The 27268-nt window shown below is 42.8% G+C and overlaps 1 protein-coding gene across 13 annotated transcripts in view; it reads right to left on the minus strand.

Moving 5' to 3' along the window:
- Positions 1–27268, minus strand: part of TRPM8 (transient receptor potential cation channel subfamily M member 8) — a 273438-nt gene that overhangs the window by 39309 nt on the left and 206861 nt on the right. For 7 of the 13 annotated variants that reach the window (XM_056535991.1, XM_056535992.1, XM_056535990.1 and 4 more), the window contains 5 exons: positions 6582–6673; positions 4919–5060; positions 4487–4658; positions 4218–4395; positions 410–600 (listed from right to left, as the gene is read on the minus strand). In XM_056535991.1, coding sequence (XP_056391966.1) covers positions 410–600; positions 4218–4395; positions 4487–4658; positions 4919–5060; positions 6582–6673 — 775 coding nt within the window. Of the gene's footprint in view, positions 1–409; positions 601–4217; positions 4396–4486; positions 4659–4918; positions 5061–6581; positions 6674–6750; positions 6828–9620; positions 9730–23400; positions 23508–23692; positions 23851–27268 lie in introns of those variants that run through there. The other 6 variants (XM_056536003.1, XM_056536002.1, XM_056536005.1 and 3 more) reach the window with 6 other exon arrangements.

Raw genomic sequence — 27268 nt, forward strand, 5'->3', positions numbered from 1 at the left:
TGTGGCGCTGACGTCATGGTCAGGCCCCCCCTTGTGACGTCATGCCCTCCCCCTATATGAAAGTCTATGGGAGGGAACGTGATGGCGCCACGCCCCCTCCCATTGAGATGGCCGTAACGTCAAAAGGGGCGTGACCGTGACCTCCCGAGCCTCCAGTGCCGCAGCCAGTGTTCTAAACTAACGCCGGGTGCTACAGGGAAATCACGGGGTGTTCCAGCAGCAGGACCCCTGCAATCAGACATCTTATTCCCTTTCCTTTAGATAGGGGATAAGATGTCTAGGGGCAGAGTACCCCTTTAAGAGAAAGGCAATAAAATACTATAGCTTTTTTACCTAGATGCCTAAAGGCAAATGATAATTCCAACTTGTAAAATTGTACATGATGCTATAAAAGGTTATACTGACTTACAGCAGGGTATAGGCTCTGGTTCTTGTTTCTTGCAACAACACCCGAACATCTTCCTTAGTACCATGAAGAAATAAGCAAAAATGACAAAAGGAAATGGAATTGTCAATCTATTACAATATTCCTGGACCAGGAAATATCGCTGAAACTTCCAAACTTGGTCATTATTTTCTTGAACTGATCCCACAGTGTACCTGTTATGGGTGGAAAAAAAAATTACTACTAATACTTGTAGCCACAAAAATAAATACCATAAGTATTTATATACAAGTAGCACATCCACAGCGTATTTAACACTATGGGTAATACGCTGCAGATTCTGCTACAAGCAGACAACCAGGGCTACTCTGTGTGAAGTAAGGTTTGCAGGCGAGGCCACAAGTCATAATAATGTCGCCTCCAAACAGACACACAGGGCTGCGGTGGGTTAACCCTGGGTTTTTGCTCGTAGTAGAATCCATGGCCTTTTTTCCCGCGCAGCACTCCGGATTTCCTGCAGTGTGACATACGCTGCGGATATGCTATGTGTGACCATACCTTTAAGGGAATTTCCATCCACAGCATAAACTTTCCCATTTACTGAAGTTACAGTTTGGAAATTAGATTTTATTTACTTATTGAGATATTGGCATTTTTGTTATGATGTCCATTTTGCAGAAGCAAATACAGGAGGTGCAATCATAATGGTTGTCACCTTTTAGTTTAAGGTACGTGCAACAGTTTTCTAGGGCATTTGATAAGATGCCACACAAAAAGTAAGTACATAAAATGAGGATGCTGGGACTGGGGGGAGGACATACTGTATGTAAATGGATTAGCAATTGGCTTCATAGGAAGCAGAGGGTGGGGATCAATGGAACTGACTCTGGTTAGGTCGCGCAGGAGTCAGTACTGGGTCCAATTCTTTTAATATGTTTATTAATGACCTTGTAGAGGGATTACAGAATAGAATTTCAATATTTGCAGATGACACTAAACTAAGTAAGGTGATCGCCACAGAGGAGAGTTACATAATATTACAGAGGGATCTGGGGAAGCTGGAGGCTTGGGAACAGGAATGGCAAATTAAGTTTAATGTGGTTAAATGTAAGGTTATGCACTTGGGCCGTAATAACAACATGTACAATTATGTGCTAAACAATAAGACATTAGGTAAAACTACAACTTAAAAGGCCTTGGGGGTACTTGTGGACAATAAACTCAACTTAGTGACCAGTGCCAGGCAGCTGCTGTGAAGGCTAACAAAGTGATGGGATATATCAAGAGAGGCATAGAGGCTTGTGAGTATTGTGTCCAATTTTGGGTCCCTGTATGTAAGAAGGACACAGGGCTGGTTCTGCCTATAGGCAAAATAGGCAGCCACCTAGAGTGCCCTCATGATGGGAGCACCACTCTGCCCGCTGTAAGAAAGTTAGCGCCCAGCCAGCACCACTGTCGCACCCCCCCCTTCCCCCGGCACCATAATAATCTGCATTCTTTTGCCTCTAAAAGGAGCGCAGTGCCACCTCCGAGGCAGACAGGAAGGTCAGGTCTGTCCAGCATCCTGACATAGCACGTCCCTTTATACATCCACCCCCAACTCCCGCCCCGAACCAACCGATGAGCGATCACGTCTGTCCGCCTTGGAGGAGTACTGATTTCAGCAGCGACATGCTCCTCAGAGGCAGACAGGCATGATCGCTGATGTCCTCTGCCTCATGACATCACAACTCCATCTCTGCCCCTCCGCCCAGGCTATAGAGGACAATGATGGCACTACTGACAGCCTATGGGGGCTTGTGGGCGGATTCTTACAGCATGTGTAAGTGCACGATTACGTATGTTTGTTACAGCGTGTCACTCCAGTAGTATGGTAATTACATGAGGAGGAGGTTTGTTACAGTGTGTCACCCCAGTAGTATGGTAATTACATGAGGAGGAGGTTTGTTACAGTGTGTCACCCCAGTAGTAAGGGGATTACATGAGAAGGAGGTTTGTTACAGTGTGTCATCCCAGTAGTAAGGAGATTGCATGAGGAGTGGGTTTGTAACAGTGTGTCACCCCAGTAGTAAGGAGATTACATGAGGAGGAGGCTTGTTACAGTGTGTCACCCCAGTAGTAAGGGGATTAGATGAGAAGGAGGTTTGTTACAGTGTGTCATCCCAGTAGTAAGGAGATTGCATGAGGAGTGGGTTTGTTACAGTGTGTCACCCCAGTAGTAAGGAGATAACATGGGGGGGGGGTGTTAAAATGGCGGATATATATCAAAGGATTTAGACTGGTTTTTCCTGTCTAAATTTGTCGCACAGAAAGTCGCAGTCTAAATATGTGCGATTTTTCCGCCACTTTTGCTTTAGAACATGATGCATTCTAGTCTATTTTAGACAGAAAAATGCATTGGTGCTGAATTTATCAAAAGCGACTTTTCAGCGACAAGTCGCATCAGCTGAAAGTACACCGAAATGTCCATGTTGGAGCATGTTGGAGCAGGTTTAAATACAGTCTAAAGCATAGATCCCGAAGTCTGTGCGCAGAATTTATCAAGAGCCTTGCGCCTTTTGATAAATTAGGCGCACAATAGATCGGCCTAACACTCTGTAGTTTGGTCTATATTGATGCGGGACATAGACAGCTTTGATAAATATCCCCCAGTGTGTCACCCCAGTAGTAAGGTGGAGCATGTCATAGGGCAGGGGCGGCAAATTCCTTGCACCAGCCCTGGAACATACACCTCTGCACATACACCCCTTTTTTCTTTTTAATTTACAAATCTGTTTAACTTTCTGGCACCAGTTGATTTAAAAAAAAAAAAAAAAAGTTTTCCACGGGAGTACTCCCAGGGTAACTCATTAAAAAATGTTTGCTATTGCACTTCTTGTGGTAAATAAAAAATATTTCTAATATACTTTGTTTAAAAAAATTTAGTTTTCTATGAAGTTTTCTATGTTTTATTTGTACTTAAAAAAGCTCAAGAGCACATTTTCCCCATCTCATACACAGACTTTGGACCGAAGTCCAGACACAGGAAGTGCAGCCTGGAGTGCTGAGGGGGGGGGGGGGTCCAGCCTCATCCAATCATAGCTCCTCTCACACTTAACTGCCATATGCTGTTGGTTGGACCCCCCCCCCCCCCCCTCAGAACTCCAGACTGCACTTCCTGTGTTTGGAGAAAATGTGCTCTTGAGCTTTTTTAAGTACAAATAAAACATAGAAAACTTCATAGAAAACAGTGTTTAAAAAAATGAAGTATATTAGAAATATTTTTTATTTACCATAAGGAGTGCAATAGAAAAAATTTGTTTTAATGAGAGTGCCCATTTAATAAACAAGGGGGCCTGGATGTTTTTCTGGAAAAGTATAATATTACAAGTTATGGATTCTAGATTCATGGGGATGGAACATTGATCCAGGTATTCATTCTGATTGCCATATTGTAGTCTTTTCTCTAGTATCTGCATAGGGATAAGTATCTTCGACCCCATTCTTATGATTGTGGGGGTCACAGAGGTCGAACATCATGTAGTAAGACACTTATCCCCTACCCTGTGGATAGGGCATACACTTTTAAATGCTGGAGTACCCCTTTAATGCACATGGCTGAGAAGGGAATTGTTTGTGTACTGTATGTTACAGGAGGAGACTAACCAATGTCTCCAAAATAGTTAAAAATAGTTGCACCTTCCTTTCTACAGACAATGTAGAAGAACAATTTCTGGAGCATGATACATGATAAAGCTATTTTTTATAACTGCAGAACAATTCACTTTCAGGGGTAGTAAGGTAAGTCAAGGTGCATGTATGGAAGTTTGAATGGATTTTTTTCCTTACTCACCCAAACATGGCAATTAGTAGGTTAACAAGTAATATGTTGGTAGACAGCATGTAGATACAGACTAGAGGGATTGTGATCCACTCTGGGAATCTGGGTTGGTTGTCACTATCCAACTCTACACACAATGGTTTAGATTCATTCCCATTAATAGTGCAGAGGTCAAAATCAATAGTGGTGCCTAGAAGCAGAAAGAACAATATTTATTCACTATTGTATTTATAGACTGTATATATAGAAATGTAGGAAATTGAGCTAATTATAGTAGTTACCATCTACATCCGCAATGTACTGTCCAAACACAGCCAGGTATGGTTCATAAACAACAGAACGGAAAATCCATTCCCAGCGATGTTCATTCCATCTGAGGATTCCCTGCCGAGCAACTCCGAATGCAGTCACCCAAACAGCAAAGAGGAAGAGGAAAAAAAATACATCGATAAGCTAAAATAAAGAGAGGAGAAAACGTAAGATATAGAAATAAATATAAAATACATTTATTATTCACAAAATAAATTTGTATATATTATTTGAATGTATCCCAGCCAATTTATCCAGCCAGATATGTGTACACGGCAAGTGTCATCTTCCTTTCCATTACTTATCTTGGTAGGTTGCACCATGTTTATTAACTAGGGGGGACAATTATGGGGCATATGGACAGGAGTTGTCTATAACATCTATTTCTCCCATTTTTTGCTCACCATTCTTTGTAGCATAATAATCTTTGGTCCAAGATTTCGGCTGACAGTGAATATGTGGATGAGACGGACAGTAAAAATTATATAATCCAGGCAAAAAATGACTCTTCCAGTATATAGTGAGCTGGAGTTAGTACTGCGCATTCTGGGAAGAGAAAATATAACATCACAAAGAAGAACAGCTATGTCTCTACAGCAAAAGACATGTTTAGGTCCCCCTCTGGTTTCATGAGGTCAGCATTCTTTCCAGTAATGGAGGATAGGGAATAAGTCAACCTAGAAAGGGCCCCAGGGTTGTATTTACACACAACCTATTAGAGTACATTTACGTAACATTAGGTATAGGCAAATCACTCCATGGTTCTGATTTACTACTGAAAATGTGACAGAATTCTGGTACTATTTGCTAAAATTTACAGGGAATTAAATACATCCTGAACATCATTTTTCTCACTAAATTTATTTCCAAATGTGCCCTTGACATGAAATATATCAGTGATTAAAAAGCAATCCAGCCCCTTGTCAGTACAAATTAATATCAGCTTGTTCAGTTCTAACTGACAAGCAGGTCTTTTTTGCCACATTGCCAATTTGTCACACAAGACACATCTCATGATAGGTAAAAGCAAAAAGCTGTCTCAAGACCTTCACAACTTAATTGTTGTAAAACATAACGATAGCATTGGTTACAGGCACAATTCTAAGCTTCTGAATGTTCCAGTGAGCTCTGTTGGAGCAATAATACAGAAGTGGGAAGACCACTTCTATTGCAGTAGGAGAAGTATTTTTGGTGGGAGGTGCAGTGCACCAACTATAAACATTGATGTATGCTACACACTATCTAGCAAAGGCTACATTCTTGCTGTATGCTATCTAATAAAGGATACAATATAATCACTACTACTATTATAGAAAGTATCATTATTACAACAATTCTAACAACTAACAATTAACAACTACCACCATCATACCTATTACTACTCGTATTTTGTGTGAAAATAAACAAAAGTTACCATTATTTTTACTTTGTGGGGAATTACACAGACTGAGACATGGTGTATATATATATATATGGATTATTTGGTTCATCTATACTAATGAACTTTCCTACTGACTGCAACAAAGGATTTTTTGAACAGAATCTTTTTTTTTTATATTTTTTATTGCTATTTACATTTATTGGTTTATTTGTGGGTAGACTATTTTTATGAATACTTTTTAATAATGTTTTAATATTACCGTAGACCACATGTGATTTTATGTGATTATTTTTGAGCTTTGAAAGTATACTGCAAAGGGCCCGGCAGTTAAAGGTTTTCATGCTAAACTATATTAATACATTTATTTAGTATTTATGGTACACTGTTTACATTTCCTCCTTACTATTCACCCGTTCTATATATGAACACCTTGAGGACGGACATTTGTGTTTTTTTAAAATATTACATTCTCCGATTAGCTTTCAGTATAAGCCTTTGCCAGATTCCTTGGTGTTTGCATCATTGGGTAAACTGTACCAATCTTCTGTTTAGGTTGCATTTTGGTTTAGGTTTCCTTTTGATACTACATGATGATAGAGCTAAGTGGGTATGTGTCCCTTTTCAATCTTTACAGTTATATAAGATGAGGACAAAATAAGAACCTTAGATACAAGAAAAATACTTACCTGAACACAATGCCAGAAATAAAATACAAGATGGCCAGGATATCCATAATGTTCCAAAGGTCAGTAAAATACTTCACTCCACTCATGTACATCTGTAGATAGAAAAGTGTTGAGATGCCTTGTCCACATACAATGCATTCCCAAAGTCTTTAAACCATTATTACCGTACTTTTTCACATTTTGTTAAGTTGTGGCCTGTGCTAAAATAAAAAATCAGGTTTCCCCCATCTTTCTGCAATCAGTACCCTATGATGACAAAGTGAAAATAGAATTTAAAAAATCTTTGCTAATTTATTAAAAAGGTATAAATCACATTGGGCCAGGAACAGTGCACCCAGAAACACTTTCCCTTCTTACCTGAGCATCCACCCTAGACAGAGGATGCACAAGTAGACAGCTGGACTATATAAGGTGCAGGGGCATCACAAGTCAAAATAATAAACAGAACTGCATGGAGGGAAGGGAAACAGGTAAGCATACAAAGGGTAAACAGGCAAAAACAAACAATTAGGGAACCAGGATTATAAAAACCGTAAGTATGCAAAGTGGTACAAAACACGTATCAGGAAGATACGGAGTGCTGACTAACAGGTTCAAGACCAAAGTAATACCAGCGATATCAGAGTAATGACAAACAGGCAACCAGGAATGGCGGTTTTACCAAGAATGAAGGTGAGTGAAAAGGTTACTGAAGTCAGGATACTATATAGATCAGAATACACTTGTATGGAATCACACAAGACTAACCACAGAAATACAGTGCACCAGGCTAGGGACAAAGCAAAAAGCAATGGATCAGAACTTATTCAGCTGTGTAGTACAAAACACAAACAGGTTAGTGCAAAACACAAAAAGTCAGGATACAGGTTCAGTTATCAGGCACAAACTAGACAGGATAAAACCAACTAGGAGTACAGACAGATCAAAAGACAGACAGGACAAGGCTAAACTAGACAAACAAGTCAGAACTAAAAAGACATGGCAAACCTTAATTAACAAGTCAGAACTTAAAGGAGTACTCCACTGGAAAACGTATTTTTTTTTTTTATCAACTGGTGCCAGAAAGTTAAACAGATTTGTAAATTACTTCTATTAAAAAATCTTAATCCTTCTAGTACATATTAGCTGCTGAATACTACAGAGGAAATTATTTTCTTTTTGGAACACAGAGCTCTCTGTTGACATCACAAGCACAGTGCTCTATGCTGACATCTCTGTCCATTTTAAGAACTGTCCAGAGTAGGAGAAAAATCCCCATAGCAAACATATGCTGCTCTGGACAGTTCCTAAAATGGACAGAGATGTCAGCAGAGAGCACTGTGCTTGTGATGTCAGCAGAGAGCACTGTGTTCAAAAAAGTAAAGCATTTCCTCTGTAGTATTCAGCAGCTAATAAGTACTGGAAGGATTAAGATTTTTTATTAGAAGTAATTTGCAAATCTGTTTAACTTTCTGGCACCAGTTGATTTAAAAAAAAAGTTTTCCTCCCGAGTACCCCTTTAAACAGATAAGACTAAAATCCGGACAAAAGCTAAAATTAGGAGTAAAAGCCAGAATAACCTGGTAATGATGGATGTTTGGACTCATCTAGAAAAAAATAAATTATCAATAGATACTTATGTATTTGAGAAAGATTACCAGGGTACTCATATACCAAATACACATCTGATTCAAACATATAAAAAATTTGAGAACATCTTATCCAAGAGACTTAGGAATCAATGGGAAGTAAAAAGCCTTTCCCATCTCTTGGACATAGATGTGATACCGAAAGGTCTAATCATAACGAAACCCCAGCAGGAGATTTAGATTTAGTGCAGAATTTAATCAAAAGTGGGAAACAACATTTATGGACATTTATCAACGGGTTTAGTCAGATTTTCTTTACTATAATTGTCGCAAAATTGTCGCAACTGCGACTACACGACTTTTCGTGCCACATTTTGACTGGAAAGCGAGAAAAGCATGTTTTCCAAAAATTAACTACGTAGTAATAATTTTAAAATGGACTACGGATAGTCAGGTATTTATTAACTGCGACAGTCGCAACAGGGTTAAAAATTGACTAAATTTACTCCAGCTCAAACATGGAGCAGAAAAAGCTACTACCAAAGTAAAAAAGGAAAAATACCTTACGTGAAAGAAAATTATCAACAGGCTGAAACCAGTTGATAAATAAGTCACAAATAAGCAAAAAAAAAAGTTAGGAAAAAATGACAAAAAAAAAGAATACGTAAGCAAACATTGATAAATGTCCCTCATTGAGAGAACAATCTAAAGAATTAGTTAAGCTTATGTTGAAAGGAAACAGGAGCTCATTCGAGAGCTAGATATGGAAATGGAGGAAATTAAAAAAGATCTAGATAAATTTGAGAAGGATAATTAATTCCAAAAACAACAAGAGACTATCTGACAAACTAGAATCCGAAATTATCAATAGAAAAACAAAAAAACTAACATTGCAGGCAGTCAAGAACTAAATCAAACAACCCACAAATACAGAAAACCATGACGCAATCTCACTACTAAATTGGTTTACTCCCTTGATGGAGGATTTTTTGGGGGGATGGCCAAAGGCACAGAGCCCCACCACAAACAAATCGTTATCACAATCAACACGAAAAGAAAGGGGAGTCACTGCACTACACACAAAGGAGAACATATAAAAATGACAGATATTATCAAAATTATCACCAAAACTACAAGCATCATTGAAATTCATATCACCACCACAATCGGCACAATCCTCCGCAGGACACTTTACCACAAGAACAGGTTTACACTCATCACAGTCAGGTTTCACAATAACAAGTGCCATTACAAACACATAACCAAGCTTCACATCTGATTTTGACACAGCCAAGAGTTCACATGGATTTACAACATCCAAAACCTATATCTATCACAACCCCCCAAAAAAGAGGATTCGTAGGAGAACAGGACGAAAGAAACAACAGAACACAACCTCCACAGAAAATGGGGAAGACACATTAACATCCACTAAAAATACTATAATAAATTTGAGTGATCACAAACTCACCGTAGAACAGGAATCCATTTTGAATAAGTAACAGCAAATATGGAGAGGCTCTTGTCTAGCTATCTAGCTATTCACCATTAAAGACCCGAACTGACACCTATACCCACAGTGTCTGAAAAATAGGGAATTATAATACAAAAAATATGGGGCTCAGGGTCACGGATATTTAACCAATAAACAGTTTATTAAAAGTAAATTATACACAATTACATAATATGACCTGCGACTCGCAGGGCCCTTGTGAGTCGTCTGGGTCACCTCTTAATCAATAAAATACTATTCAGATCATTGGAAATTTAAAAAATATATAAAAGATAATAGACTGATATAAAATGTGACCATACACCTAATAGAACTAGTCCAAGTATTCCAAATAGCAAGTTCTGTTACTGTCTCTGGTATGGTAAACAAGCAGACTTGAGGATAGTACTCCGTTAGTATCCTCAGAGGTTATATGCAATGCATGCAGTACGTTCAATTGCAATGTTGCTTATTAATTCTAGGATGTTGGATATAGGTGAAAATGTACGTTCCTTAATCCTCTGTGCCGCCTCTCCTTGCAGGAGCGAGCGCTGCTGGAGACTCAGCCATCTCACAGGATCGCAGTGCTGTGTACAGTGGTCCCCGGCTCAGTGGACTACAGCACTTCAGTAGTAAAGGAAGCTGGTACGCTCGGCGGCATCCTCGTGTATGTTACGTGCGCCTACTGGTGCTTTGATTGACAGGCAAATATCCCTTAGGTAACAAAGTCAATAAGCGCCAAAGAGGGCACTATGGGGTACTGGTGGTGGTTACATATAAGTATATATATATATATATATATATATATATATAAGGGATTGACCGATATCGCTTTTTTTAGGGCCGATACAGATAATCTGCAACCTTTCAGGCCGATAGCCAATAACTTATACCAATATTCTGGTATAAGTTATTGGCTATACCCCCCCCCCCCCCCCCCGCCCCCGCAGATCAATTATTTAAAGCGGGCGCTTTAAATCAATGAACTGCAGCAGCTTTTGTGGGGCCAGAGACCACCGTCACCACCCGCTTCTCTCCCCTGCCTGTCCTGGGGTCCTCCCTAGTCCAACCACCAACGCTGCCCCATTGCTTCCCCCATCCCGGGTTTTATAATTACCTGTTCCAGGGGCCCGGGGTCCGCGCTACTTCTGGCTCCGGCGGTGTCCTGAGCTGCCACTGTGCGCACTGGTGGTGATGTCGCGTTGACGACGTCACTCATCATTGCGCAGTGCGCAGGACGCCGCAGGATGTCGCAGGAGCCAGAAGTAGCGCAGACACCGGGCCCCAGGAACAAGTAATTATAAAACCGGGGATGGGGGAGGCAATGGGGCAGCGGCGGGGGTGGTCTCTGGTCGGGGAGGCGGGGCAGGGAATTATCGGTATATCGGCAAGGTAATTGCCGATACCGACAATGTCCAAAAACGTGAATATTGCCCGATAATATCGGCCAAACTGATAATCGGTCGATCCCTAATATTTATATATATATATATATATATATATATATATATATATCTATATATATATATATAGTATTGTGTATAAGGTTTAAAAAAAATTTTTTATATAATTTTAAATAAGGGCCTAAAATTTACGCCATAGCACTCTTTAAAAAAGTTTGACACTATATTGTGGTAGAAAAGTATGTCCGCAATTTGTGTTTCAAAAAGTATTTTTTAAGACATCTTTTGGAACAAATTAAACCTACTTCAAAATATATACATATAAATTGTAAACCTAAATTTTGGTTTTACCCAAAAACAGAAATGGGTCCAGACTTGATATCTTTCAAAAAATCAGTTGAAAGTAATCTAAGATCACTCAAACATTCAAACACAAAAAAATTACAATATTAGTTTGAAAGAAAAAAGGCCTATACAGGAATTGCCGATAAAGGCGGGGCAGTTGTGGTATTGAATACCAAAGATTACAATGAAGAGTGTCTGAGACAGTTGCGGGACCCAGTTACCTATAAAAATAAATTTGAAACAGACCCTACCTTAAATTATAGTACGGAATTACATAATTTATGTAAAAATGCATTGGAGGATGTGATTATTAATGAAAAATGAATCCAAGTTCATACTGAGCACCCCTGAGCGTTTATCTGTATTTTACTGTTTGGCTTAAACTCATAAAAATTAGTTTCTTCCTCCTGGTAGACCTATCGTCTCCGGAATTGGCACCATAACGTCAAATTTATCGCAATATGTTGATCATTTTCTTGAAACATTTGTAGAACTAATGGATTATTATTTATAAGATAAAACACATATCATCAGTTTACTAGAACAATTCACTTGGACACCAGAACACATTCTAGCTACGTTAGATGTAAACTCTCTATATACCATTATAGATCATAAACTAGGCATTTCAGCAGTTGTGAGATTTTTGGAGAAGGGCAATATCAAATTGGATCAAGATAACTATATCACAGAAGCAATAGAATTTATACTTACACATCATTTTTATTTTGAGGGTCATTATTATTTACAGCAAACTGAAACGGCAATGGGCCCCAGGTTATGCCAATTTATTCATGGTGGCATGGGAGGTAGATAACATCACCCCCATACTTGGCACGAACTTGGTGCTTTGGAGACGTTATATTGATGATATTATTTTAATTTGGCGGGGTGTTCAGTGTGATTTAGGAAAATTTCATCTGTCGTTTGAATTCCAATTCCCATAATCTTAAAGGGGTACTCCGGTGGAAAACATTATTTTTTTTTTTTATCAACTGGTGTCAGAAAGTTAAACAGATTTGTAAATGAAATGTCACCATAGAAGAAAAAGAAAAGCGGAGCGCTTGTTACGCCTAGCGCTCCGGGTCCTCGCTCCTCCCCGGAGCGCTTACGGCGTCTCTCTCTCCGCAGCGCCCCGGTCGGTCCCGCTGACCGGGAGCGCTGCACTGTCATGGCCGTCGGGGATGCGATTCGCACAGCGGGACGCGCCCGCTCGCGAATCGCATCCCAGGTCACTTACCCGTCCTGGTCCCCTGCTGTCATGTGCTGGCGCGCGCGGCTCCGCTCTCTAGGGCGCGCGCGCGCCAGCTCCCTGAGACTTAAAGGGCCAGTGCACCAATGATTGGTGCCTGGCCCAATTAGCTTAATTGGCTTCCACCTGCTCCCAGACTATATCTGTTCTCTGTCCCTGCACTCCCCTGCCGGATCTTGTTGCCTTAGAGCCTAGTGAAAGCGTTACTGTGTTTGTCCATACTGTGTATTTGACCTCCTGCTATTCCTTATTGACTACGATTCTTGCTGCCTGCCCCGACCTTCTGCTACGCCCGACCTTGCTTTGTCTACTCCCTTGTACCGCGCCTATCTTCAGCAGTCAGAGAGGTTGAGCCGTTGCTAGTGGATACGACCTGGTCACTACCGCCGCAGCAAGACCATCCCGCTTTGCGGCGGGCTCTGGTGAACACCAGTAGTGACTTAGAACCGGTCCACTAGCACGGTCCACGCCAATCCCTCTCTGGCACAGAGGATCCACCTCCTGCCAGCCGGCATCGTGACAGTAGATCCGGCCATGGATCCCGCTGAAGTTCCTCTGCCAGTTGTCGCCGACCTCACTACACTGGTCGCCCAGCAAGCCCGACAGATCGCCCAACAAGATCACCAGCTGTCGTACTTGACCACCATGACACAGCAACTCCAGTCGCAGCTACAGCAGCTTCAGTCACAGCTACAGCAATTTCAGTCTCAGCTACAGCAGCAACAACCATCTCCTCCGCCAGCTCCTGCACCTCTTCCGCAGCGAGTGGCCACTCCTAGCCTCCGCTTGTCCCTGCCGGACAAATTTGATGGGGACTCTAAGTTTTGCCGTGGCTTTCTTTCACAATGTTCCCTGCACTTGGAGATGATGTCGGACCAGTTTCCTACTGAAAGGTCTAAGGTGGCTTTCGTAGTCAGCCTTCTGTCTAGAAAAGCTCTGTCATGGGCCACACCGCTCTGGGACTGCAATGACCCCGTCACTGCCTCTGTACACTCCTTCTTCTCGGAAATTCGTAGTGTCTTTGAGGTACCTGCCCGAGCCTCTTCTGCTGAGACTGCCCTGCTGAACCTGGTCCAGGGTAATTCTTCCGTTGGCGAGTACGCCATACAATTCCGTACTCTTGCTTCTGAACTATCCTGGAATAATGAGGCCCTCTGCGCGACCTTTAAAAAAGGCCTATCCAGCAACATTAAAGATGTTCTGGCCGCACGAGAAATTCCTGCTAATCTACATGAACTCATTCATCTTGCCACTCGCATTGACATGCGTTTTTCCGAGAGACATCAAGAGCTCCGCCAGGAAAAAGACTTAGATCTCTGGGCACCTCTCCCACAGTCTCCGTTGCAATCTACGCTTAGGCCTCCCGCCGAGGAGGCCATGCAAGTGGATCGGTCTCGCCTGACCCAGGAAGAGAGGAATCGCCGTAGGGAAGAAAATCTTTGTCTGTACTGTGCCAGTACCGAACATTTCTTGGTGGACTGCCCTATCCGTCCTCCACGTCTGGGAAACGCACGCTCGCACCCAGCTCTCGTGGGTGTGGCGTCTCTTGATGCTAAGTCGGCTCCTCCACGTCTCACGGTGCCCGTACGGATTTCTCCTGCAGCCAACTCCTCCCTCTCAGCCGTGGCCTGCTTGGACTCCGGTGCCTCTGGGAATTTCATTCTGGATTCCTTGGTGAATAAATTCCGCATCCCGGTGACCCGTCTCGTCAAGCCACTCTACATTTCCGCGGTCAACGGAGTCAGGTTGGATTGCACCGTGCGTTACCGCACGGAGCCCCTCCTAATGTGCATCGGACCTCATCACGAAAAAATTGAGTTTTTGGTCCTCTCCAATTGCACTTCCGAAATTCTCCTTGGACTACCCTGGCTTCAACACCATTCCCCAACCCTGGATTGGTCCACAGGGGAGATCAAGAGCTGGGGTTCCTCTTGTTTCAAGGACTGCCTTAAACCGGTTCCCAGTACTCCCTGCCGTGACCCTGTGATTCCCCCTGTAACCGGTCTCCCTAAGGTCTTTATGGACTCTGCCTGCCATAAGAAGTGCCTCTCCCCCCCTCCCAGTCCAGTCAGGCAAGCCTCGGTGCCTCCCCATGGCCCCCGTCCTGGTGTCACACTGCCCCGTGCCAGGCCTCGCCCTCTGCCCTCCCTCCCCATTCACACTCCTGCTGTACTGCCTGCCGCTGAGGAAACCCTCCATTCTTTCCCGGTGTCCTCATCCCAGGGGAGGCAGTTACCGGACAAAGAGAAGGGGAGACCTAAGGGGGGGGGGTACTGTTACGCCTAGCGCTCCGGGTCCCCGCTCCTCCCCGGAGCGCTTACGGCGTCTCTCTCTCCGCAGCGCCCCGGTCGGTCCCGCTGACCGGGAGCGCTGCACTGTCATGGCCGTCGGGGATGCGATTCGCACAGCGGGACGCGCCCGCTCGCGAATCGCATCCCAGGTCACTTACCCGTCCTGGTCCCCTGCTGTCATGTGCTGGCGCGCGCGGCTCCGCTCTCTAGGGCGCGCGCGCGCCAGCTCCCTGAGACTTAAAGGGCCAGTGCACCAATGATTGGTGCCTGGCCCAATTAGCTTAATTGGCTTCCACCTGCTCCCAGACTATATCTGTTCTCTGTCCCTGCACTCCCCTGCCGGATCTTGTTGCCTTAGAGCCTAGTGAAAGCGTTACTGTGTTTGTCCATACTGTGTATTTGACCTCCTGCTATTCCTTATTGACTACGATTCTTGCTGCCTGCCCCGACCTTCTGCTACGTCCGACCTTGCTTTGTCTACTCCCTTGTACCGCGCCTATCTTCAGCAGTCAGAGAGGTTGAGCCGTTGCTAGTGGATACGACCTGGTCACTACCGCCGCAGCAAGACCATCCCGCTTTGCGGCGGGCTCTGGTGAACACCAGTAGTGACTTAGAACCGGTCCACTAGCACGGTCCACGCCAATCCCTCTCTGGCACAGAGGATCCACCTCCTGCCAGCCGGCATCGTGACAGCGCTCACCATTCTGTGGCAGACAGGTCACTTTAGTAAGGTGATGGCTGGACCGGGCATGGATCCATGCGAGGAGGTGGCAGCTGGAAACCGGGGGGAGCTCAGGAGTCAGGCCACAGACAATTACACGCCCCTAGGCACTTTGTCAGGCCTATGAATTAGTTTCAGCGGCCTGACGAAGCGCCTAGGGGCGTGTAACAGTCTGTGGCCCGACGCCTGAGCTCGCCCCGGTTTCCAGCTGCCGCCTCCCCGCATGGATCCATGCCCGATCCAGCCATCACCTTACTGAAGTGACCTGTCCGCCACGGAACGGTAAGCGCTCCGCTTTTCTTTTTCTTCTATGGTGACATTACATGCTTTGCTGAGTTTTCTAGCGTGTAGCGCTCACCTGGTTTCCATTATATGCACCTGAGTGAGACATCCATGAGCTATATGCACGGCAAGTATACAACACGGTGGTGCTGGCGTTTATTGTGTTCTTTGCGATAAGAGATTTGTAAATGACTTCCATTAAAAAATCTTTACCCTTCCAGTACTTTTTAGCAGCTGTATATTACAGAGGAAATTCTTTTCTTTTTGAATTTCTTTTTTGTCTTGTCCACAGTGCTCTCTGCTGACACCTGATGCCCGTATCATGAACTGTTCAGAGCAGGAGAAAATCCCCATTGCAGACCTAGGCTACTCTGAACAGTTCCTGACATGGACAGAGGTGTTAGCAGAGAGCACTGTGGACAAGACAAAAAAGAAATTCAAAAAGAAAAGAATTTCCTCTGTACAGTTGCTAAAAAGTACTGGAAGGGTAAAGATTTTTTAATAGAAGTAATTTACAAATCTGTTTAACTTTCTGGTACCAGTTGATTTAAAAAAAAATGTTTTCCATCAGAGTACCCCTTTAAATTTACTTCTACCATCAATAAAAAAAAATGTAAGAAAATTAATTTTTAGATTTAGAGTTATTTTCCACTTTTACTCAACTCTATTGCAAAACTTATACGAAACCAACTGCTAAAAGCAGTTTAATAAAATTTGACAGTTGCCACCTACCACTAAATGTACCTAAGGGTCAGTTTAGGAGGTTGAAACGCAACTGTACCTCAGACACGCATTTTCAAGAAGAAGCTAAAAGTTGAACTACTCAATTCCTAGAAAAACAGTATCCTTTATAGATCTTAGAAAAGTCATTGGATCAGGTGAACAAATTAGACAGAGCTACTTTTTTTGAAGAGATCGGAGACAATAGAACAACAACCAAAAATCATTCTTCCATTCAATAAAGAATATAAAAAAAGTAGCACAAATCATCTATAAGCACTAGCATTTAGTCCAGAGAGATAAAATTATTGGGGGCACATTACCAGCAAAACCCCAAATCATAAACACAAAGGCCCCCAACTTAGGGGTTACCAAATCTCCTTCAATAAAACAACCGGTTACACATAATACAACACAGACCTGGTTAACAAGCAAATGCTTTTTCCAATGTGGGGCCTGTTCTAATTGTCGCATATCAAGTGGACAGAGAAAGATATTGTAGGTACATTCAACAGTAAATACATTTAAATGGGAAAATTTCTGATTTAATAACATGCAATACAAAGGGAGTCATCTACCTTCTACAGTGTGACTGCAACAAGCAGTACATAGGTAGAACTAAAAGACCCTTAAAGGTTAGAATCTCTGAGCACATACATAACAAAGGTTGCCCGAAACATCCTCTGTCCAATCATTTTTCTAAGTTTCACAACAGGGACCCCTCTGGATTGTCATTTGTAGGTAAGATTGGCGTGGAGGTAGTTTTATAAGAATGTCAAAGGCTGAAAGTCAGAAAATCTTTGAATTTTAAAATCTGGAACCAAGGTGCCTGAAATTTGAACTCTTTGGATTCCTGTAGGGGGATGGATCCCGTTCTGGGGCTCGTCAGGGCTACCCCCAGAATAGTCTCCATCCCACAACATGTTCTACTATGCATTGATTGCTGTGTTATACAATTTTAGTTTTTTATTTTATTTTTATTTCTATTTTTATTTATTTATTTTTTATTTATTTACATAATTATTAAAAAAAAAATTCTACAAAAATGGGGTGTTTATTGGATTTTTGGTTAGGACATATATTTATTTTCCGCAGGCCTTAACCCCTTAAGGACACATGACGTACTGGAACGTCATGTGTCCGCTCTCGATCTATAACGCGGGGCCACGGCGTGGCCCGCGTCATAGCGGGTCAGGCCTGGCCTCTAACAATGGCCGGGACCCGTGGCTAATAGCGCGCGGCATTGATCGTGGTGCCGCGCGCTATTAACCCTTTAGACGCGTCGTTCAAAGTTGAACGCCGCGTCTAAAGTGAAAGCATGCCGGTTAGCTCAGTGGGCTGTTCGGGATGTCCGCGGTGAAATCGCAGCATCCCGAACAGCTTATAGGACAGCAGGAGGGTCCCTACCTGCCTCCTCGCTGTCCGATCGCCGAATGACTGCTCAGAGATCCAGGCATGAGCAGTCAAGCGGCAGAATCATCGATCACTGGTTTCCTATGAGAAATTAAAATAAACATATATGAGATCGCCGCGTGTGGAAATGTCCGAATTATAAAAATATATCGTTAATTAAACTGCACGGTCAATGGCGTACGCGCAAAAAAAATCAAAAGTCCAAAATAGTGCATTTTTGGTCACTTTTTATATCATGAAAAAATGAATAAAAAGCAATCGATAAGTCCTATCAATGCAAAAATGGTACCGCTAAAAACTTCAGATCACGGCGCAAAAAATGAGCCCTCATACCGCCCCATACGCGCAAAAATTAAAAAGTTATAGGGGTCAGAAGATGACAATTTTAAACGTATTAATTTTCCTACATGTAGTTATGATTTTTTCCAGAAGTACGACAAAATCAAACCTATATAAGTAGGGTATCATTTTAACCGTATGGACCTACAGAATAAAGATTAGGTGTCGTTTTTGTTTTCAATTTTGTCTCAAAATGATTTTTTTTCCCGTTTCGCCGTAGATTTTTGGGCAAAATGACTGACGTCATTACAAAGTAGAATTGGTGGCGCAATAAATAAGCCATCATATGGATTTTTAGGTGCAAAATTATTAAATTATGATTTTTTAAAGGCAAGGAGGAAAAAACGAAAATGCAAAAACGGAAAAACCCTCGGTCCTTAAGGGGTTAATTGATCTTTAAGTAGATTACACAGGCAAGACTGATTTATATTGTGAGAAAAGAAGATATAACATTAGTTGAGACCTCCAGACCACAGTTTGTTTGGCTTTATCATATAATATACCACTGAAGAAGGGGTACTGAATGGTTCCTGTTCACATTTGGTTATGAGGGTTATGTTAGCTATGATCAGCACTCTTCACTTGGACGCAATTCACATTGAGAAAAACCCCCAGAGAGCCTAATATTAGCCTGCAAAAGTTGACAACAGGGAAGTAATTGCCGAGTCTGAGAACTATAAGGAATAACATCTTGAAAATATACAGCAGAGGACTCAATCAGCTGATCTGCAGTCAGCTAACCGTTCACATCACACGCCACCGGGAGCTCGCTGGAGAGAGCGGCCGCACACAGTGTGTCTCCACCACCTCCAGCTAGAGCAGAACACTATCGTCAGGAATAATCTGTCGATACTTGTCAGAAATATACTGCTATATCTAGCTGTACTCCGCTGCACTTTTACTTTGCAGGACTTCGTGATACTTTTACTTTGCAGGACTTGTGCTCCCAGCTGGACTCCGCTGCACTTTTATTTTGCAGGACTCTGCAATACTTTTATCTTGCAGGACTTGCGGAGCACAAGTTCACTGCTCAAAAAAATAAAGGGAACACTTAAATAACACAATGTAAGTCAACTTCACTTCACTCCACTTCTGTGAAATCACACTGTCCACTCAGGAAGCAACACTGATTGACAATCAATTTCACATGCTGTTGTGCAAATGGAAAAGACAACAGGTGGAAATTATAGGCAATTAGCAAGACACCCCAATAAAGGAGTGGTTCTGCAGGTGGTGACCACAGACCACTTCTCAGTTCCTATGCTTCCTGGCTGATGTTTTGGTCACTTTTGAATGCTGGTGGTGCTTTCACTCTAGTGGTAGTATGAGACAGAGTCTCCAACCCACACAAGTGGCTCAAGTAGTGCAGCTCATCCAGGATGGCACATCAATGCGAGATGTGGCAAGAAGGTTTGCTGTGTCTGTCAGCGTAGTGTCCAGAGCATGGAGGTGCTACCAGGAGACAGGCCAGTACATCAGGAGATGTGAAGGAGGTCATAGGAGGACAACAACCCAGCAGCAGGACCGCTACCTCTGCCTTTGTGCAAGGAGGAGCACTGCCAGAGCCCTGCAAAATGACCTCCAGACGGCCACAAATGTGCATGTGTCCGCTCAAACGGTCAGAAACAGACTCCATGAAGGTGGTATGAGGGCACGACATCCACAGGTGGGGATTGAGCTTACATCCCAATACCGTGCAGGACATTTGGCATTTTCCAGAGAACACCAAGTTTGCAAATTCGCCACTGGCGCCCTATGCTCTTCACAGATGAAAGCAGGTTCACACTGAGCACATGTGACACAGTCTGGAGACGCCGTGGAGAACGTTCTGCTGCCTGCAACATCCTCCAGCATGATCGGTTTGGCGGTGGGTCAGTAATGGAGTGGGGTGGCATTTCTTTGGGGGACGGCACAGCCCTCCATGTGCCTGCCAGAGGTGGCCTGACTGTAATTAGGTACCGAGATGAGATCCTCAGACCCCTTGTGAGACCATATGCTGGTGCCGTTGACCCTGGGTTCCTCCTAATGCAAGACAATGCTAGACCTCATGTGGCTGGAGTGTGTGTCAGCAGTTCCTGCAAGAGGAAGGCATTGATGCTATGGGCTGGCCCGCCCGTTCCCCGGACCTGAATCCGATTGAACATATGTGGGACATCATGTCTCGCTCCATCCACCAACGCCACGTTGCACCACAGACTGTCCAGGAGTTGGCGGATGCTTTAGTCCAGGTCTGGGAGGACATCCCGCAGGAGACCATCCGCCACCTCATCAGGAGCATGCCCAGGTGTTGTAGGGTGTGGTTATATGGGCAAGTGGTGGCCACACACACTATTGCATTACATCAAAGTTGGATCAGCCTGTAGTGTGGTTTACCACTTTGATTTTGAGTGTGACTCCATATCCAGACCTCCATTGGTTGATAAATTTGATTTCCATTGATATTTTTTGGTGATTTTGTTGTCAGCACATTCAACTATGTAAAGAAAAAAGAATTTCATATGATTAGCTCATTCATTCAGATCTAGGATGTGTTAATTTTTTTGACCAGTATATATATGCCGCATTAGACTGCGATAACATAGTTATTTATGTATACAACATCTCTGCAGGATTGTTGATACAATTACTGTTTCAGGCTATAGGGAGTACGACCAGTCACCGCATGAGATTGCGGCAACTTGAATTGTGCATTTATACATTGAACTTTCTTCTCCCATAAGGATGTATACAGTTGCTGCTATTTTCTCCTCCCTATAGGATTTATAGTTGGATATCTAATGCCAATTTCTTCATTACATATCATCTGCATGTTATATATTGAACAAGGACAGCGTCCTTTGTCCCCCGGTAGCGTTTGTGTATATATGCATCTCCCCCGGCAGCGCATGTGTATATATACATTCCCCCACAGCGTATATATATATATATATATATATATATATATTCCCCCCACAGCGCTATCATATGCCCCCCGCAGCATATGTATGTATATATATATATATTCCCCCACAGCGCTATCATATGCCCCCCCGCAGCGCATGTATATATCTATATGCCACCATCAGCGCTATGATTGACAAGCATTCTATTAGCAGTGCTTCTGGCCGGGAAGCTGGCTGCCCGTTGCGCTGCTTAAAGAATACTTGTCATTCATAGCACTGTGGCGGCATATGTGTATAGATGCGCTGTGGGGGCCAGATAACGCTATATGTCTGGCCCCCACATCGCTTCTATAATCATATGCCTCTGCAGCGCTATGAATGACAAGTATTCGTTTAGCAGCACATCGGGCAGTCTGCTTCCCAGCCAGATGTGCTGCCAATAGAATGCTTTTCATTCATAGCGCTGCAGAGGCATATGATTATAGAAGCGATGTGGGGGCCAGACATATAGCACTATCTGGCCCCCACAGCGCATCTATACACATATGCCGCCACAGTGTTATGAATGACAAGTATTCTTTAAGCAGTGCATCGTGCAGCCGGCTTCCTGGCCAGATGCGCCGCTAATAGAATGCTTGTCATTCATAGCGCTGCCGGGAGCTTATGATTGTGCTGCGGGGGTCATTTTTATATATATATATATATACATGCACTGCGTAGGGCATATGATAGCACAGGGGGAATATATATATATATATATATATATACATGTGCTGCAGTGGGTATATAATAGTGCTGCGGTTGACAAGACATATAGCGCAGCAGGGGACAAGATATAGAAGCTGTGTGGGGCCCCCCCCCCCAGCGAATTTATATATCTTTCCCCATCGCAGCTCTTCTATTTGAGAACCCCGCCGGTAGCCCTAAATGGCTCCTCCCGCTGCGGCCATTCAGGGCTCCTGGCGGGGAATTAAAAAATGAAAGTAAAATACATCGTACATCGCTGGGGAACGGAGCATGCCACCCGCTCAACTGCTTAATAACTTCTGATCAGATCGGGTCTCAGAAGTTAGACCCGATGTGATCAATCCCTCAGCCCCTGTACTACTACCCCCAACATGGAAAAGACTCTTTTCCATGTTGGGGGTAGGATTCACTTGGTTTTGAGTAATTTCCCAACAGCTCAGAGCTGTCGGGTTTTGGTGAAGCAAAATTCACAGGTTTTCCTGTGAGTTTTTCATCATACTCCAAGTGTTTTTTTGTTGTTGTTTTTTTTTGGGGGGAACACGCTCGTTTTGACGGGTTTAAAAAACACTCTTGAGTGATAATATTTTTTGTCGGGAAATTGTGTCGCACAAAGTGTCGCATGGGCTATGCGACACAAATTTGGTCGCACAACCCAAGAAAAAGAGTTGGGTTGACAATAGTAAATCAGGGTAGAGATGAGCGAACTTACAGTAAATTCGATTCGTCACGAACTTCTCGGCTAGGCAGTTGACGACTTATCCTGCATAAATTAGTTCAGCTTTCAGGTGCTCCGGTGGGCTGGAAAAGGTGGATACAGTCCTAGAAGACTCTTTCCTAGGACTGTATCCACCTTTTCCAGCCCACCGAAGCACCTGAAAGCTGAACTAATTTATGCAGGATAAGTTATCAACTGCCGAGCCGAGAAGTTCGTGACGAATCGAATTTACTGTAAGTTTGCTCATCTCTAAATCATGTTATATAAGTGACCAGAGACAGCACTGCCAACTCTCGTGCAAGTTTTTCTGCTCATAAAGGGAGAGATTTATCAAAACCTGTCCAAAGGAAAAGTTGCCCGGTTGCCCATAGCAACCATCAGCTCGCTTCTTTCATTTTTAACAAGGCCTCTGTAAAATGAAAGAAGTGATCTGATTGGTTGCTATGGGCAACCTTTGCACAGGTTTTGATAAATCTCCCCCAAAGTTTTACCAAGTGGAGGCATACCCCTGTGAATGTACTTGATGATGTGACACTGGGTGAGACCAGAGACAGCACTGCCAGTTCATGTGTGAGATGCGCATAGAGAAGCAACAAAAATAATAATAAAAATGTTAACAAGCATTGTTTCCCCTTCCCCCTTTCTTTACAGGATTATGGAGGCAGTCATCTTGCTTGAGCTGCTTTTAACAACATTTATAGATATAAATTAAAGCAGCCATATGGACAACTGGACACAATGGTCTGGAGTTGACTTGTTGACCTCAACAGAAGAGACTTGTAGGCATGCTCATAGTGCAGGGAGGGGGAAGAGGGGTAGCATGAAACAGATAACAGCAGCAGGATGAGACACTATGATTTACTCTAACATGCTTAAATGTTTTAGAGAAATTACATTTAAAAAAAAAAAAGCTGTCGGAAATCACCCCAAAGACTACTTACATGGGTTCTTACTAGAGTTTTTTTTTTTTTTTAAAGCTATGGTTTCTCTGAAACATTTGGGCATTTTGAGGGAGATTTATCAAAACCTGTACAGCAGAAATGTTGCTGAGTTGTCCATAGCAACCAATCAGATCGCTTCTTTCATCTTTCAGAGACCTTTTCAAAAATGAAACAAGAAATCTGATTGGTTGCTATGGGCAACTCAGCAACTTTTCCTCTGGACAGATTTTGATAAATCTCCTCATAAGCCGGTATGTGTTTCATGCTGTCCAAACCATCTTGCTTGTGGGGATAGTGAAAAGAAGGCTGAAAAGTGGTTTCCACAGAATAGCCTATCGTCAGGCTCAGTGGCCAGAGGAAAAACTGCAACATATTAACCCCTTAAGGACCCAGCCCATTTATACCTTAAGGACCCGGCCATTTTTTTGCACATCTGACCACTGTCACTTTAAGCATTAATAACTCTGGGATGCTTTTACCTTTCATTCTGATTCCGAGATTGTTTTTTCATGACATATTCTACTTTGTGTTAGTGGTAAATTTTCGCCGATACTTGAATGATTTCTTCGTGAAAAATCCCAAAATGTTATGAAAATTTTTTAATTTAGCATTTTTCAAACTTTGAAGCTCTCTGCTTGTAAGGAAAACAGACATTCCAAAAAAATTATATTTTGATTCACATATACAATATGTCTACTTTATATTTTCATCATAAAGTTGACATGTTTTTACTTTTGGAAGACACCAGAGGGCTTCAAAGTTCAGCAGCAATTTTCCAATTTTTCACAAAATTTTCAAAATCGGAATTTTTCAGGGACCACTTCAGTTTTGAAGTGGATTTGAAGGGCCTTCTTATTAAAAATACCCCATAAATGACCCCATTATAAAAACTACACCCCTCAAAGTATTCAAAATGAGATTCAAAAAGTTTCTAAATCTTCATTTTTTACACTCGCATGTTCTTGTAGACCCAGTTTTTGAATTTTTACAAGGGGTCATAGATGAAAAATCCACCCAAAATTTGTAACCCAATTTCTCTCGAGTAAGGAAATACCTCATATGGGGATGCAAAGTGTTCGGCGGGTGCAGTAGAGGGCTCAGAAGGGAAGGAGCGATGGGATTTTGGAGAGTGAATTTTGCTGAAATGGTTTTTGGGGGGCATGTCACATTTAGGAAGCCCCTATGGTGCAAGAACAGCAGAGAACCCCCACATGGCATACCATTTTGGAAACTACACCCCTCAAGGCACGTAACAAGGGGTCCAGTGAGCCTTAACACCCACAATTGTTTGACGACTTTTCGTCAAAGTCGGATGTGTAAATGAAAAAATGTTTTATTTCACTAAAGTGCAGATTTATCCCAAAATGTATCATTTTTACAAAGGGTAATGGGAGGAATTGCCCCCCAAAATTTGTAACCCCATCTCTTCTGAGTATATAAATACCTCATGTGAGGACGTAAAATGCTCTGCGAGCGAACTACAATGCTCAGAAGAGAAGGAGTCACATTTAGCTTTTGGAAAGCAAATTTTGCTGAAATGACGTTTGGGGGGCATGTCACATTTAGGAAGCCCCTAGGGTGCCAGAACAGCAAAAAAAGAAAATAAACACATGTCATACTATTTTGGAAACTACACCCCTCAAGGAACGTAACATGGGGTACAGGAAGCCATAACACCTCACAGGTATTTCACAACTTTTTGTGAAAGTTGGATGTGTAAATGAAAAAATTTTTTTTTCACTAAAATGCATTTTTTTCCCCCCTAATTTTACATTTTTACAAGGGGTAATAGGAGAATATGACCACCAAAATTTGTAACCCCATCTCTTCTGAGTATGGAAATACCCCATGTGTGGACATCATGGGCTCTGCTGGCAAACTACAATGCTCAGAAGAGGAGGAGCACCATTGAGCTTTTTGAAAGAGAATTTGTTTGGAATGGAAGTCGGGGGCCATGTGCGTTTACAAAGCGCCCCGTGGTGCCAGAACAGTGGACCCCCCCCCCCACATGTGACCCCATTTTGGAAACTACACCCCTCACAGAATTTAATAAGTGGTGCAGTGAGTATTTACAACCCACTGGCGTTTGACAGATCTTTGGAACAGTGGGCTGTGCAAATGAAAAATAAAATTTTTCATTTTCACGGACCACTGTTCCAAAAATCTGTCAGACACCTGTTGTACATAAATGCTTATTACATTACATGAGGGGTGTAGTTTCCAAAATGGGGTCACATGTTGGGGGGTGTCCATTGTTCTGGCGCTATGGGGGCTTTGTAAACACACGTGGCCTTCAATTCCGGACAAATTTTCTCTTTAAAATCCCAATGGCGCTCCTTCTCTTCGCCCGCAGAGCACTTTACATCCACAACTGGGGTATTTATATACTCAGAAGAATTGGAGTTACAAATTTTGGGGGGCTTTTTTCCTATTTTCCCTTGTGAAAATGAAAAATTTTGGGTAACACCAGCATTTTAGTGAAAACATTTTTTTTTCTCATTTTCCCATCCAACTTTAATGAAAATTTGTCAAACACCTGTGAGGAGTTAAGGCTCACTATACCCCTTGTTACATTCCGTGAGGGGTGTAGTTTCCAAAATATGGTCACATGTGGGTATTTATTTTTTTGCGTTTATGTCAGAACCACTATAAAATCTCTGTGCCACCTCTGTGCAAATCACCAATTTAGACCTCAAATGTACATAGTGCGCTCTCACTCCTGAGCCTTGTTGTGCGTCTGCAGAACATTTACGCCCACATATGGGGTATTTCTGTACTCAGGAGAAATTGTGTTACAAATTTGGAGGTCTCTTTTCGCTTTTACCACTTGTGAAAATAAAAAGTATGTTAGTGTAAAAAAGAAAAAAAAATTACACTAACAGGCTGGTGTAGACCACAATTTTTCCTTTTCATAAGGGGTAAAAGGAGAAAAAGCCCCCCAAATTTGTAGTGCAATTTCTCCCGAGTACGGAAATACCCCATATGTGACCCTAAACTGTTTCCTTGAAATACGACAGGGCTCCGAAGTGAGAGAGCGCCATGCGTATTTGAGGGCTTCATAGGGATTGCATAGGGGTGGACATAGGGGTATTCTACGCCAGTGATTCCCCAACAGGGTGCCTCCAGCTGTTGCTAAACTCCCAGCATGCCTGGACAGTCAATGGCTGTCCGGAAATGCTGAGAGTTGTTGTATTGCAACAGCTGGAGGCTCCGTTTTGGAAACACTGCCATACGATACGTTTTTCATTTTTATTGGGGGGACAGTGTAAGGGGGTGTATATGTAGTGTTTTACTCTTTATTATGTGTTAGTGTAGTGTAGTGTTTTTAGGGTACATTAGCACTGGCGGGTTACGGTGAGTTTACCGCTAGGAGTTTGTGCTGTAACAAAAAATTTGCCGTAGCCCAAACTTGAAGCAGAAAACTAACTGTAAACCTGCCTGTGTGAATGTACCCTGTACATTCACATGGGGGGAGGGGAGCAAACCTCCAGCTGTTTCAAAACTACAACTCCCAGCATGTACCGTGCATGCTGGGGGTTGTACTTTTGCAACAGCTGGAGGCACACTGGTTGGAGA

The sequence above is a fragment of the Hyla sarda genome, chromosome 8 (assembly GCF_029499605.1).
Source record: "Hyla sarda isolate aHylSar1 chromosome 8, aHylSar1.hap1, whole genome shotgun sequence".
Classification (NCBI taxonomy): domain Eukaryota; kingdom Metazoa; phylum Chordata; class Amphibia; order Anura; family Hylidae; genus Hyla; species Hyla sarda.